Source organism: Lichenostomus cassidix, chromosome 27, assembly GCF_008360975.1.
Source record: "Lichenostomus cassidix isolate B80296 chromosome 27, HeHo_3.0, whole genome shotgun sequence".
Lineage (NCBI taxonomy): Eukaryota > Metazoa > Chordata > Aves > Passeriformes > Meliphagidae > Lichenostomus > Lichenostomus cassidix.
Genome location: NC_139507.1, coordinates 5,665,412 through 5,680,218, shown reverse-complemented (window position 1 = coordinate 5,680,218; position 14,807 = coordinate 5,665,412). Strand labels below are relative to the sequence as shown.

The window sequence follows — 14,807 nt, the reverse complement described above, 5'->3', positions numbered from 1 at the left end:
ACCTGGCCTTTAAAAGTTCACCTAAATAAAGGAAATGGGCTAATTGCTTTCAAAATGTGATTTTGGAAGTGATGAGACAGGATTGCTCTTTCCAGAGCGACTGCAGGTGCCGACAGCCCGTGGGCTGACCCTTGCCCAGCGAGGAGCCCCAGGCACACACAGCCCCAGAGCGTGGTTCCCAGGCCGTGGCCCTGGCCCAGGACACCAGCTGGGTTTCGTAAGCTCCGTGGAGCTGGGAGCAGGCAGTTACACAAGCAGTTTCCCAGCCGTGCCGTGCGGTGTCACGGCAGGACAGACCCGAGCAGGGCTCACGCAAACTGTCCTCACCGCCGGACTCTGCGGCTCAGGGGGGGATTAGAGCTCTGCTGGCTCCTTCCCCACAAACCAGACACATTGCAGCTTGGGCACGGTTCTCTCCTATTACTGCTCATTTTCACAGTAATAGGAACATGGTGCACCCTCATCACCCCGCCAAGGCCAGCGGGACGGTGGGGATGTGAACTGGGGACAGAAACATTCCCAGTGTTTGGACAGCGCAGGCAGCCAGCAGGCCGTGACTCAGCACAAAGAGCCAGCCAGGTCCTCAGCAGTGCTGAGCTCGGGATAAACAAACTCACCACTTTCACCCTGACCTCTTTAGCAAATGGAGAGACCCAAAAAATCGAGGCCAAGGCACTTGAACCATCTTTCACAGGTCCCTCTTGCCCCCATCCCATTGGAGAAAGCATTATTTCTGTTTCTTTTCAGCTGTGTGGAAGCCACACAGAGCCCAACACCTAAACCAGAAGATACAAGACCCAGTACCCCTAAGGACAGATATATTTTTAATTAATCATTATTCCATTTCTAAATTACCAGCTGCAAGAGGCTTTCAGATCATTTAAAGCCTGTGTCTCTAAGAAGCAGAGCTGACTCATCAGAGAGGCACAAGATGCATTCACTTACAGGACCTTGTGGGAATGATCAGCCTCCTGGGCTTACATCACTTAAAGCCAAGATTCCCTTGGACCTGGTGTCATGGAAGGGCAATTCCTGGCAGTAGCTGCCCCCTTCATTGACAATTCTCAGAGATGCCAGCAGCCAGGAAGGACTTCATTCCTGGAGGAGAGCAGCCACCAGAGCTTTCCCAGCTCTGCAGAGGGACAGGGAACATCTCTGTGGGTGAAACAGGCTCCATTCAAACACCCCTGGGACTGCAGACTCTGAGCCCCAGCTGGTCCTGCTCAACAGGCAGAGGCTGTTCTGGCACCTGTACATCACCTGTCTGGGAGGATTCCGTCTTTCCCACAGGATGGCACTCACAGGGGAGCAAAGACGATTGTGGGCAGGATTTGTCCTCGAGTTTATCAGGGCAAGAGTTCAGCCCTGCTCTGAGGCAGGGATTGCATCATGCATTGCATCATGTTGTCACACAAACGGAGTCACTAGGAACCTCTGCCCTGGGGTTTTCCTGATGGACAGCAGCTGGAGCTGTCATCTCATCCCAGTTCTGCACCCCATTACCTGTGGGGGCTGTGGGGACCAGGACAGAGCCCGCAGTGCTGGGGGTCCGCAAGGGTTTCGGAGGGGCTTTGGGAGCCATCTGCTGTTATCAGCCCAGATTACAGCGAGGGGCTGAAGGGCACCAGAAGGGCTCTGCTCCATCCCACCAGCACACGGATGAACTTGAACCATCTTCCCAGAATCACTGAGGCTGGAAAAGACCTCCAAGATCTTAGAATCCAACCTATGACCAATCCCCACCTTGTTAACCAGACCAGAGCACTGGTTGCCATGTCCAGGGATGCTTCCAGGGATGGAGACTCCACCACCGCCCTGGACAGCTCCTTCCAACATCTAATCAACCTTCCAGTAAAGAAATTCCTGCTAAGAAAATCTCCGGATTTAACTACCAGCAAAAAAAGGGCCCCTCAAGGAGCTCAGCACCTCACCCAGAAGGACTCAGGGTTCTCCATAGGAAACACAGTGCTCCCAATACATGGAAAGACTCAACTTGAGGGTCTGCACTGAGCAGAGATAAGATTCCAGCCCCCCAGAGACCCATCAGGTCCTGACATTAATCCAAACTCTCACAGGCCCAGGGCCTGTCACAGCACCATGCCCGTGCCCCAGCCTGCTGCTCATCCTGGCACAGTGAGCATGTGAATCACACCATGAGTGTGCAAACCCTGCTGGGCCCAGGACAGTCAGAGTGAGAGCCTCAAGTCTTCAGCACGGTGAGCGTGCAAGGCACAGCCTTCTGCCAGCATGGAGGGTGAGTGTGGAAGGTGAACCCTTTTGCCAGCACAGTGATTGTGCCAGGTGGGTCCCTCTGTCAGCACGGGGAGTGTGCAAGGTGTGTGCAAGGTGTGTACAAGGTATGTACAAGGTATTTGTGTACAACGTGTCTGCGTCCCAGGTGTTTCTGCACCGGGTGTCTCTGCTCCAGGTGTCTCTGTTCCGGGTGTCTCTGCTCCAGGTGTTTCTGCACCGGGTGTCTCTGTTCCGGGTGTCTCTGTTCCAGGTGTCTCTGTTCCGGGTGTCTCTGCACCGTGTGTCTCTGTTCCAGGTGTCTCTGCACCGGGTGTCTCTGTTCCGAGTGTCTCTGTTCCAGGTGTCTCTGTTCCAGGTGTCTCTGTTCCAGGTGTCTCTGCACCGGGTGTCTCTGTTCCGAGTGTCTCTGTTCCAGGTGTCTCTGTGCTCCAGGTGTCTCTGTTCCGAGTGTCTCTGTTCCAGGTGTCTCTGTTCCAGGTGTCTCTGTTCCGAGTGTCTCTGTTCTGGGTGTTTCTGTTCCAGGTGTCTCTGTTCCAGGTGTCTCTGTTCCAGGTGTTTCTGTGTCACATTTCTGTCCGAGCTGTCTGCGCTCAGGGTGTCGCGGCCCCCCCGGGCCGGCAGGGGGCGCAGGGGCGCGCGGGGCGCAGGGCGCGTGCGCGGGGCGGGCGGAAGTGCGGCGCGAGGCTGGCGCGCGGCGGAGGCCGCGGGGCGCCCATGGGGCTCCTTAAAGGCGCCGCCGCCGTTCCGCCTGCCGGTCCCGGAGGGACGCGCCAAGCCTGGCTGGAATGAGCAGGTGGGGCGGAACCCCCGGCACTTCCCCCGACACCCCTTCCCCCACGTCATCCCCCTCGTGGTCCGGCACGCGTGACCGCTGCCTCAGTTTCCCCCGGTGTCGGGGGTCGTGCGGCTGCGGTGGGCGTGGAGGCGGCTGCGGGGACCCCCGGGCTCCCCTCCCGGGGAGGGGGAGGACCCTGAGACTGCCGGGGCTGCAGATCCTGAGATCCGGGGTGTAGGGCCGGGGGAGGGTGCCCCGGGGAGGCACCACAGCCCTGGGCTGGGGGCTCCGAGCTCTGCAGGGGGTGGGCAAACCCCTCGGGGTGCTGCAGGCTCCAGGTAGGGTGCCGACACTGGATAGGGGGGACTGCTCCGCCCGAGGGGGTTCCCCAGGGCAGAGGGCCAGGCTGGGTCCTGTGTGCCCCGGGGGACACACCAGCACTGTCCCCTGCTCCTGGGGAAGAGCCCCGGTGCTGTCTCGGCACCCCCGGGATAGATAATGGGGGCCCAGCCTCACATCCCCGAGGCTGGAGCAGCCCAGGGGCTAGGAAGTGCTCTGGATCTGCCGGCAGGATCTGCTTCTGGCTCAGGGCTGGAGCTCCCAGCTGGCCCTTCCAGTCTGGGAAGAGCCCCTTGAGCTTCCCTTCAGCCCCCCGTCTCTGGTAATTTTTTGCATTGATCTTCTTAACCTGTATTTGTTTTCCCCCCTTTTTGTCCCGATTGTCACTGTACCGTACCCAACAGGAAGCCCTGGAGGTGCCCCACTCCCCCGGCACCAACAGAGGGGCTGTGTTGGGGCATGTCACATATAAGTAGTGAGTTTATCAGGTGCTGGAGTGCTGGGAGCGAGAGATTCTCCCGAGCTTGCGTCAGGCTGAGCAGAAGGGTTGGGTCGGAGGGAAGGAGCCAGCGCCCTGCCCATGGCAAGGTTTTGCAATGGCTGTGGGGTCAGTGGGGCACAGGCCATGCTGCCCTCCCGTGATGGACACCCTGGGCCTGTGCCTAAAGAGCACCCAGATCCTGGTGGGACTGGATTATGTGGGTTCAGGACAGGCCCAGCTACTGGTGGGGCTGGCACATGTGCAGTGCTGGGGTAGATCCAGCTGTCCCAGTGGGGCTGGCATGTGTGCCAGGACAGACCCAGCTCCTGATGGGGCTGGCACGTGTGGCTTTGGGACAGACCTGTCCCAGCTTGCAGCCTTGGGCACCCAACGATTCCAGAGCCCGTAAAGGAGAGATTTATGACTTCTCTGACCTTGCAAATTGCTGAGTCAGATGGTGAAGGTTTTTTGCTGCATTCCCAGGCTTTAAAGAACCCTGGGGGTTCCCAAAGCCTGGAAGCCCTCCTGCAAGGGCCCTGTCCCTGTCCCAGCATGAGAATCATCCCCAGGCTGCAGCGAGAGGGAGCAGCTGGTGCTGAGTGTGCTGAGGGTCACTTCTCCACGTCCTTCTCCCTGGAAGGGTGCAATATCCCCTCCTTCCCGAGGGCAGCACACCAGCCATGCAGGCTGCAGCCTTGCCAAGTCCCAGCGGGATCAGGCAGAAGGTTTTGGACGCCTAAACCCTTTTTGGGGTGTTTGTTGCAGGCTCATGGGGGGGATCCCCTCTCCCTGGTGTTCCTCCATGGCTGCACTGGGCTCTGCTGCCATCCCAGCTGGGGCTGGGGGGGCTGTTGCTGCATTGCTGCTCTTTGGACTTTGTTCCTTCCTGTCCTTAATTTTCCAAGTGCAGGGAGGGGACAATCCTCCCTCCCCAAGGACATGGAAGGCTGGACTGTCTCCACCTCTCCAGCCAGACTGGGCCTGCTGCCAGTGTGGGGCCAGGGGATGTTATCAGGGCTGGGCTGGCCCTGGGAGCCTGTCCCTGTCCCCCCCAGGGCACCCTGATTATGGGGGGCCCTCGCCTGCCCTGTGCCACAGCGATAGCACAGGGGGTGGGACATCTGTCCTCACACTGCTGGAGTGGGGATGCTGGGGGGGCTCCCTGGGGACCTCATCCCTGGACAGGGACCCCCCAGCCTCGAGCATCCCCTGCTGTGCGTTGCAGGGGGACAGTGCCATGGCTGAGAAGATGTCACCGAGCCCCGGCGGGGGCATCACACCACTGCAGCAGATGCTGGCCTCAGGGACAGGCGCCATCCTCACCTCCCTCTTCGGTGAGCACGGCAGGGTGGGCGCCGGGGTGGGGGGCTGGCCCGGGGCTGTCATGGCTAAAGGATGGTGTCTTTCCAGTGACACCGCTGGACGTGGTGAAGATCCGGCTGCAGGCTCAGAGGACCCCCTTCTCCAAAGGTAACCCTGCTCGGGGCAGGGCAAGGGGCTGCAGTCAGCCCCCCTGGCAGGCAGCCTGCAGGGATGTCTCAGCTGGCAGAGCTGGTGGCAGGGATGCCTCGGCTCTGGAGCGTGGGGCCATTGCAAGGCAGCAGGTTACCATGGGCCCCTCATCCTCACGGGGCCCTGCTGAGGGAGCTGGGCTTGTGCTTGACTCTGTCCTTTCCCCTCCTCAGCCTGGTGCTGAGGGGGTCAGCGCTGTGCCCAGCAGCCCCCAGCGCTCCCTGCAGCGGGGCTGAGAGGCTCAGCCTGCTGCAGCTGCTGGCTGTTCCCCCACTGCCTTTGTTCCAGTCTCCTTGCTGCTCCCCATGGGCTCTGCCCCTTCCTGTGGGGTCAGTGGGCTGGGGCTGGCCCCAAGGGACTGCTTTGGTGACAATAGAGCTGCTTGGGAAGTGGCTGTGAGGGCATCCAGCCCCCTCACCCACAGAGCTCTCCCACTGCCTGGCTCGGAGCTGTAGCACACACGTGTGCCCCAGCCCTGGGAGGTGGCATGTCCCCTGTGTGGTTACTCAGTGTGTCCCCATTGTGTGTTTCAGCGTTGCCAGCGCAGTCAGTGCCCTGGGGCGCTCAGTCGGCCACATGTGAGTACGCCCGGCGCTCCTGCTGCCAGTGGCCTTGCTTTCCCAAGCCTTCATCCTGGTTTCCTTCTCCACTGGTGGTGGCTTGGGCTCCTCTGGCTGTGGGGACATCCCTGTGCTGTGGGGGCTGACATTGTCCCCAGCCCAGACTGCCTCTGCAGCCCTGCTTCAGAGCTGGCTGTGCCGCATCTTTGGGGATCTGCTGTGCAGCAGGCCTGGCTGGCTGTGCTCCTCCGTCTTGTCACTCTATCCTGTTGCTGCGTCAAAGTCCCCTTGGATTTCCACTGCCTGGTGTCCCTGTGCCTGGCTGGAGAGCACAGTGGAGGGGCCAGTGCTGGTGTCCCCACTGTGCCAGGGCAGCAGAGCTAAGACCAAGTGAGGCATAAACCCTCTCCTGTTGCTGGCAGTGGGTCCTGCTGTGTCCCCATCCCTGCCGTGGAGCTGGCCATGGTCAGACCCTTGCTAGAGGGTTATTCCTGTCTTCACCTTGGTCTGGGACTGATCCCTACTGGGCTCAAGCACTGAGGGTTTGGCTCCTTCCTGGAAGAGGTGATGGCTTTGGGATCAGATGTGCTGGGCGTGGAGCAGGGGGAAAGGTTGTCCTGTGTAATGGCAATGCCATTGTTTGCTGCCTCAGGGAAGTGTTTCCTCTACTGCAATGGCCTCATGGACCACCTGTACGTCTGCCAGAACGGCAACGCCTGCACCGCCTGGTACAAGGCCCCCACCCACTTCACTGGCACGCTGGTAGGAGCTCCAGGCATGGGCAGGGCTCTCCCCATCCCAGAGGGGTGTTGGGATGTTTTCTTGGGGGTTGTTTGTCCTTCTCCCCCTGTAACTCCTGGCCCTGGTGCTCTACTTTCTCCCCAGGATGCCTTTGTGAAGATCACACGCTATGAGGGCATCAGGTCTCTGTGGAGTGGCTTGCCCCCCACCCTGTGAGTTTGGGGATCCTGGGTGCTACCACCTGCCTGGGCACACAGACATTGGTCCCAAAATCCCCACCAGCCCCCAGGGAGGACATGTGCCCCTCACACCCCTTCTCCTCCTTGCAGGGTCATGGCTGTGCCAGCCACCGTCATTTATTTCACCACCTACGACCAGCTCCGGGACTACCTGCACGCCCGGATGGGGAGCCGCAGCCCCTACATCCCCTTGCTGGCCGGAGCCCTCGCCAGGCGTGAGTACCCCTCCTCTCTGGGGTGCCCCCGTGCCCACCCTGTGTCCTCACAGCAGAGCATGGCAGGTCTCAGTGCCCACGTTCAGTGCTTGGCTCTTCTGGCACGATGCTGATGGCTCCAGGACGGCTGCTGGAGCGGACGGAGCTCATTGCCTGTGTCCCTTCTGTTGCAGTGGGAGCTGTGACAGTCATCAGCCCCCTGGAGCTGATCCGCACCAAGATGCAGTCCCGGCAGCTCAGCTACCGCGAGCTGCGCGTCTGCATCCAGTCGGCAGTGGCCCAGGACGGCTGGCTGTCCCTCTGGAGAGGCTGGGGACCCACCGTGCTGCGGGACGTCCCTTTCTCAGGTATGGCTGGGGGGCACTGGGAGATGGGGGGGCCAGGGCAGTCCTGCACTGGTGTGGGGGAGTTGGTGTGTGCAGGGTGCCCAGTGGCAGTGTCTCCTCTCCCCCAGCTCTGTACTGGTTTAACTACGAGCTGGTGAGGACGTGGCTCTGCAGGCAGGCCTGGCTGGACGAGGCCACGTTCATGGTCAGCTTCACATCTGGGGCCATCTCTGGCACGGTGAGTTTGGGGTGCTGGGGTTCCCTTGGGCGGTATGGCCCCTGTGGGAGGGAAGGGTGGTACTGGGACAGCACTGGGAGGTGACAACAGAGCTGCCATTGGGCAGGAACGCCAGGTCTGGCTCACCATACAGTGCCAACCCTGCAGGTGGCTGCAGTGCTGACACTGCCCTTCGACGTGGTCAAAACCCAGCGGCAGATCGAGCTGGGAGACAGTGAGGTGCACCCAGGTGAGGGGCCAAGCTTCAGGCAGGTACCTGGGGGGTCACCAGGGCTCCCTATGAGTGTCCCCCTACCCTCACCCACTCCCCTCTTCCCGCAGTCACAGCCACCAAGCCTTCCTCCACCTGGCTGCTCATGCAGCGGATCCGCGCCGAGTCTGGCACCCGGGGGCTGTTTGCAGGTGAGGATGTGCCCTGGCCCTGTGCTGGGGTCCTGGGTGCCCTGGTGTCACCATGGTGATCATGGCACTGTCCTTGCAGGGTTCCTGCCCCGTGTCATCAAGGTGGCACCTGCCTGTGCCATCATGGTCAGCACCTATGAGTTTGGCAAGACCTTCTTCCAGAAGCTGAACCAGGAGCGGCAACTGCGGGGATTGTGAGCAGGCCTGGGTCAGGGCTGGATGTGGCCGTGCCCAGGGGACAGGGCTGGATGTGGCCATGCCCAGGGGACAGTACCAGCCCTGCTCCTGCCAGGTGTCCTGGGAGCAGTGATCTGCACTCGGCTGTGCAGAGCCCAAGTGCCTTCATCCCTGCTCTGCCTCCCACTGCCCGCACAAGGACAGGGCCAGCCTGGCCCCACTCCTCATCCCAGTCACTCTGGAGACATCTGTGCCTGCTGCTGTGACACTGGGGGTGATATGGAGCCCCCCACACTCATCCCTTGGGGCTGGACAGATGCTGCTGCTGGACTCATGGACACTCTGGCAAGGAGGGGGTGTCCCAGGAGACTTGGCCTGGCAGGAGATGGAGCTGGGGCTCTGGCGAGGACCAAACCCCAGACCTCGGGGGCTTCTCTGCCTGCCTGGGCCCCCCAGCCCTGCTGTGCCTGGGGATCTGCCCCTCCTGACCATCACTCATGCACAACCTCGCCTTGCTGGCTCTGCATGGCATGGGGACACAGGACCCCCTCCCTGCCTCTGGACCTCTCCTCCCATTTGGGATGTCCCCATCCTGTCAGACCTGTGTGGGGACAGACCTCACTGCTGCTCCAGGGGCCATTGTGGCACCCCTGCCCCGTCCTTTCACTGCGAGGGCACTGCCCCTCTTACCTGGGACTCATGGGGGAATTTCTCCTATTTTCTTAAATAAAATAATTCTCTTAGTGGAAGGATTGCTCTCTGTGTGCTGGGGGGCTGTAGAGGCATCCCTGGGATGACAGCCATGGCCCTGTTGTGAGGGCACTGTCACCCACAGGGTCCCTGCTGGGCATTTACTGGGGGTTAGGGGATCCCAGGACCACCATCCTCCCCCCAGCAGCACCCATTGCTGATCGGCCAGGGGATGCCCCATCCTTGGTGATCTGCTGTGTCCCCAAGGGGCTGGAGGAGGCTCTCTGGATCCCCTCGCCATCCCTGCCTGGGCCAGGACCTCGTGGCAGGGGGGCACAAGTGGTCTGTCCCCCTCTTTCCCAGCTGGGGAGGTGGGTGACAGGCCAGCTCTGCTTGCTGCGTTTATTGATTCCTTTTGCTCCAACAAGGCAGATGGGGCTGAAATAAAAACCAAAATCACCCAAAACAACCCAAAACCCAGGGGAAGAGGGGAAAGAAGGGGGAAGAAGAGTCCTACCCCAGTTGTGGGGATGCTGCTGCAAGGGGGGACAGGCAGACCCTGCAGGGGAGCTGGGGGAGGCCAGGCAGGCACAGCCCGGGTTGGCACCGTGGGCTGAGCAGGACGGACAGTGGGGCCAGATGTCACCCCTGAAGGGGCATGGCCCTGATCCCCCTTGCCCCCAGCAGCTGTGGCTCCCAGTGTCCCCCCACCAGGGCACAGTTCATTCCCCCCATCCCCAGCTCGCCTGGGTCCCAGTCCTGCATGCCCCATCCCAACAGGTCCATGTCTCCAGCCGGGGTCCAGGCTGGGGGTCCGAGGTGCAGCCAGGGTGGGGTGTCAAGATGGGGAGGGGCTGCCCGTCCCCAGCCTCCCCGGTGGGTTCGGCGAGTCCCTCGTTGGTCCCGGGGCGGCGAGGGGGGGCCGAGCTCAGTCCTGTGCCACCACGCTGGCGGCCGGGCCGGGGGGCGGCGCGGGGGCCGAGGGTCTCAGCTGGGGCTGCGGGTCGGGCTGGCTTCCGTGCTGTCGCTCACCAGGCACTCGTTGGACTTGAGGCTGGCCAGGGACTTGCAGCTGGGCAGGGAGGCCAGGGAGCCGCAGAGCCCCAGCATGGAGGGCGTGGGGTCCTTCCCTGCGGGCAGAGCGGGGTGTCACAGCGGGTTCAGCCTCATGTCCCAGCCCTGCCACCCCGGGGGGACAGGGACAACATCTCCGGGGGTGACTCGGGTGTCCCTGCACTGCTGGGGCAGCATCCCCGCCACGAGACACCTGTGTGCGTGTGGGGAGACGTGCTGAGCCCCGGGGGCACCCTATGGCGGGGGGTGTCTTACCCAAGGGCCCCCAGGGCTCCCCTTCGCGCTTGCCCTCGCCCAGGCGCTGGGAGTCGGAGCTGAGGCTGTTCTCGGCCGAGAGCTGGTCGGTGCTCACGAAGCTGTGCCTGCAGAGGGATGGCTCTGAGCCCCCCAGGGCTGGCACAGCCCTTCTCCCCCTCCTGTGCCCTGTGTCCCCCCGGGGTGGGGCAGGGTGCTGTGTGCTGTCTGCCCCCACTGTGGGGTTACCTTCTGTAGAGTTTGCTGTCCGAGCCACTCTCGTTGCCGTTGAGGGTCCCCAGAGAGGGCCACTGGTTGACCAGGGGTGTCACCATCTCCTTGGAGAGCTGGGCCAGCTGCGGGTTCTCGCAGGGGATCAGCCCCGTCCTGCAGCAAAGGTGGGTGCTCAGCACCTGGCACAGCCACCAGTGCCGGGGACCTGCCGGTGACACTGCCCACGGGACGTGTGGGGCACTGGGGACCACCCAGAGCCTGTGGGGCACCCTGGCATCAGTCCCCCCAGTCCCCTGAGTCCCCTGGTAGTGGCACTGGGCTCCCACTCACAGCTGCTCCTGCAGCTCCAGGATGACGCCCTCCAGCTCCCTCTTCTCCAGCTGGTTCTGCACCATCACTTCCTCCAGCCGGAGTTTCAGCCGCTTGTTCTCGGCTTCCAGGTCCTTCAGCTGCGACTCCCGCAGCCTCACCAGCTCCTCCAGGTAGCCCTGTGTGAGGCCACCATCAGTGGTGCCCTGCTGCCACCACCCCCAATGTCCCCAGGGCCGTTCAGAGTGACAAGGAGTGGGCTGGGTCAGCACAGCAGTAGGATGAAGGGCTGAGGGTACCACTGTGGGAGTGAGGATGCAGTGGTGGAGATGCTCCAGGCTGGAGCATTCTGGGGGAGTTGATACCTTGATGGCCCCATCCTGGCTCCCAGTACCTTTTGGGCATAAACAATGCGGAATTTCTGCTCCATCTTGCGCCACTTGTTGTACCAGCTGTCCTCGTCGGTGACCAGGGGCAGGTAGGGGTGCTCAGGTGAGCTGTCCTCACTCGTGCTGCTCTCCACACTGCCCCGCTCCTCCTCCTCACTCAGGTAGTCATAGCTGGGGGGTGTGGGGGCTCAGCAGGGGCTGTCACACGTTCAGGGAGCCCCATCATGGTGCTGGGGGACAGACAGAGGGATCCCCACCCCAGCGAGGGCACCTCGGCTCTTACCTCTGTGTGAACTTCAGGTAGGGTGTGTAGTCGATGACCACAGGCGTTTTACCATCCATCACCTCTCCCTTCAGGCAGAAGCTGCCAGCAGCAGTGGGAGAAGGAGGAGAGGATCAGGGAGCCCCGAGGGGGTCAGTCAGGACCTGTGTCCCACTGTGTCCCCCTGTCCCTACCTGAAGTCGATGGCACTGAGCCCGATGAGCATCCCTGTGAGCACTGTGGATTCCTCCCGCAGCATGATGGCTCCATCATCGTAAAACCGCCTGCGGGCAAACACGCGGCTGGATGTGTCCCCCAGCATCCCAAAACCCACCCTGGCTCCCCAAAGCCCACCCTGGCACCCCAAAGCCCACCCCGGCACACCCACACGCCCTTGGTGCAGGTGTGGCTGTGGCCGGCAGGGCCGGGGGCTCCTCACCTGGTGGTCCGAGTGTCCCTCAGAGCCGTGGAGATGTACTCGGACATTCGCTTCTCCATCAGTGCCACACGGATCCAGGCCCGACCCTGCAAGGCACAGCCCCAGGCAGTGCTGAGGATGGGGGCTGCCACAGGGTGCCCCCCATAGCTGCCCCCCACATTCCCACCCACCCCCAGCACTCCAGGCACCAGCACACGGGGGTGTCCACACAGGAGCAGCTTTCAGCCCATTGTTTGGTACTGTGGGGACTCACAGCTCCTGTTGTGTCCTGTGAGGCCCTGTGAGGTGGGATGGAGCTGCAGGAGGGAAAGAGGAAGGGAGAAAGGTGGGGCAGAGAGGGGTGGGAATGGGGATCGGATGGGGATGGGATGGGATGGGATGGGATGGGATGGGATGGGATGGGATGGGATGGGATGGGATGGAGATATGATGGGAATGTAGATGGGTCCATGTACCAGGGTCAGGGTGAATGGAAACAGGGGCAGGCACAGGAATGGGGATGGGGACAGGGCTGGTGCCTTCCTGACCTTGGCCCTGGAGGTGCTGATGTTCTCCATGTTCTCGATGCTGCTGACGCAGTTGTTGGGGACCTTGCTGCAGGCCAGCCGGATGTAATCCCAAAACCCACGCTGCCCATCGGAGCTGAACCAGCTGACGGGGCCTGTGGGCACCCAGGAGCTGTGCTCAGGGGCTGCTGTGCCAGCAAAGCCCCTCCAGCGGAGCTGGACACGCTTCCTGGTGCCAGCATGTGCGTCCCCAGCCGCCATGGGACACAGGCATGGGGACAGGGACACCCCTGGGAGCCACCATTACCTTTGAAGCGGTGGCTGAGGATCTGCTCGAGGATGGCAGCGAAGTTAACGAACTCCTCAGAGGAGTCGTCGATGGGATCTGCCGTGTACTTCTCCAGAAGGGTCTTCACGGAGAACCTGGCAAAGGGGATGGGTGTCACAGCCGGGAGGGGACACACACCTTCCGCCCAGCCCCTGGCACACAGGCGGATTTAGCACCAGAGCAAAGCACTTTTCCAGCTGTTGGCTCCTGCTCCTGGCAGTGGGAAGAGGGCGTCGGGCTGGGCTGTGGCTCGGTGACCCCCCTGTCCCCACGTCCCCGGGGACCCCGAGGGGCGGCCACTGCTCCCCGCTGTGCAAGTGGCCAGGAAGGGCGAACAAAGGCCCCCTTCCTCCCCGGCCGTGCGCAGGCGGTGATGGCTTCCCCTTCCGCCCGGCCGCTCGTGCTCAGGGCACAGCGACGCCGAGGACAAGAATCCTGCCGAGCCCGGCCGGACAGGGCGGGACAGGGCAGGTGTTTGCCTGGGGGGGATTGTCCCCTCTGTGGGTCACAGCTGATGGTGGGGATCCCGGTGACAGCGGGTGGAAGGTGACAGTGGGGTCTGGAGGTGCCTCATGGCACAGCAGTGAGGGCTGGAGGCATCCTGGTGGAGATCCAGAGGGTCTCCATGTCGTGACAATGGGGTCTTTAGGTGCCCCGTGCCATGGCAAGGAGGTCCATCAGGTCCCCATGTTATGACAGTGGGGTCTGGAGGTGCCCCGTGCCATGTCGAGGAGTTCTGGGGGTCTCCATGTCACGACAGAGGGGTCTGGAGGTGCTCTGTGCCATGGTGAGGAGCCCTGGGGTCCCCAGACCCCGACATGAGGCCCTGAGGGTCCTTGCCGGGTTGTCCAGGCCCTGCTGTCCCCCAGATCCCCCCCGGCCCTGGGCTCTAGCACTCCCAGCACCAGCAGCCCCTCACCAGGCGCCGGGGGGTGTCACCCCACCCCCGCACCCCCCCAGGAACCACCAGCGCGCCCCCCACCCCATCCCTCCACCCCATCCCTGCCCCCCATCCCGGTCCAGCCGGGCGTCTCCATGACAACGCTCATCCTCCATCCTTCATCCCCCATCCCCGCCGCTCCGGGGCCCTGACGTCACTTCCTGGGCCCCCCGCCCGCACGGGGGTCCCCAATCCCATCCCCCCCCCGCACCCCGTTGTCCCCAGAACCCCCCTCACCCTCCACTCTCCCCGGCACCCCCCCGCCATCCCCGGCGGCCCCCGGCATCCCCGCACTGGCCGCCTCCATGTTGTCACCGTGTCCCCAACCCCCCCGTCTGCCCCTTCCCGATCCCCCCAGCCCCTGTTGGTCCTCCCAGCACCCCCGGTATCCCCTGGAGCCCCCCAGACCCCCAGCCCCGCAGCCTCGGCCCCAGCGCCCGCAGCCCCGCGGCCCCGCAGCTCGGCGCCCCCCCCTTTCCCGCATCCCCATCCTTCTCCTCCCCCGTGCAAATCCGGATTTCCCCCCCTCAAAAAGCGACTGCAGCAACAACAAATCCCCCCAAAGGGTGAAGGGGCGGCGGGGGGGAGGGATGAACCCCCCAACCCTCCTCCCCACCGCCTCCTCCCCGCCCCCACCTCCTCCATCCCCACCAGCGGTGGTCGCTTCTCCCTCCCCCCTCCCTCTCCCCCCCCAATTTTGGGGTGTCCCCCCGCCGGCCCCCCACCTGCAGACGGTGATGAGGTTTTTCCTCTCCACGGCGATATTCCTGGAGGAAGCTTTCTTGGAGGAGAGCCCCAGAGCCATGGCAGCCGGCACCCAGCTCGCTTCCATCCAGCGGCCCAGACGCCACGGCCACGGGCGATGCCCCTTCCCCCGTGGGGACCCCCCCACCCCACGGCCGCGGCCCCCCGCACCGCGCAGGCTTTGCTCCGCCGATGCCCACGCCGCGGGCCGTGCGCCGCCCCCCCCCAAGGGATGCTCTCCCCGCCCCCGGCCCCCCAAATCTCTCCCCGGGGGATGGGGGGGGACAATGACGAGCGGAGGGACGGAGTCCCCCCTGGGGGTCCCCACCTGTCCCTCCCGACATGACATGTCACTGGTGGGGGCCCTGTGGGTACAGCCGTGGGGAGGGGGTACTCCTGG

The 14,807-nt window shown here is 63.1% G+C and overlaps 2 protein-coding genes across 4 annotated transcripts; one reads left to right on the top strand and one right to left on the bottom strand.

Moving 5' to 3' along the window:
- Nucleotides 1-2,890: 2,890 nt before the first annotated feature.
- SLC25A39 (solute carrier family 25 member 39) lies at nt 2,891-9,007 on the top strand. 2 transcript variants are annotated; one of them, XM_085039983.1, is made up of 12 exons: nt 2,891-3,046; nt 5,074-5,182; nt 5,259-5,318; nt 5,894-5,938; nt 6,573-6,682; nt 6,806-6,873; nt 6,991-7,115; nt 7,289-7,462; nt 7,570-7,679; nt 7,827-7,908; nt 8,001-8,081; nt 8,161-9,007. In XM_085039983.1, the coding sequence occupies exons 2-12, from the start codon at nt 5,086-5,088 to the stop codon at nt 8,277-8,279; spliced, it is 1,071 nt and encodes a 356-aa protein (XP_084896109.1). In that variant the 5' UTR covers nt 2,891-3,046; nt 5,074-5,085; the 3' UTR covers nt 8,280-9,007. The 2 variants fall into 2 exon arrangements, with proteins under 2 accessions (XP_084896109.1, XP_084896110.1); XM_085039984.1 differs by lacking the exon at nt 5,894-5,938.
- A 329-nt stretch (nt 9,008-9,336) lies between these two features.
- RUNDC3A (RUN domain containing 3A) lies at nt 9,337-14,564 on the bottom strand. 2 transcript variants are annotated; one of them, XM_085039985.1, is made up of 11 exons: nt 14,389-14,559; nt 12,703-12,818; nt 12,417-12,550; nt 11,890-11,975; nt 11,645-11,734; nt 11,472-11,552; nt 11,194-11,359; nt 10,821-10,978; nt 10,506-10,643; nt 10,278-10,384; nt 9,337-10,078 (listed from the first exon to the last, which is right to left on the bottom strand). In XM_085039985.1, exons 1-11 carry the CDS (start codon nt 14,493-14,495, stop codon nt 9,936-9,938), a joined length of 1,326 nt encoding a protein of 441 aa, XP_084896111.1. In that variant the 5' UTR covers nt 14,496-14,559; the 3' UTR covers nt 9,337-9,935. The 2 variants fall into 2 exon arrangements, with proteins under 2 accessions (XP_084896111.1, XP_084896112.1); XM_085039986.1 differs by lacking the exon at nt 10,278-10,384 and having other exon boundaries at nt 14,389-14,564.
- Nucleotides 14,565-14,807: the final 243 nt, after the last annotated feature.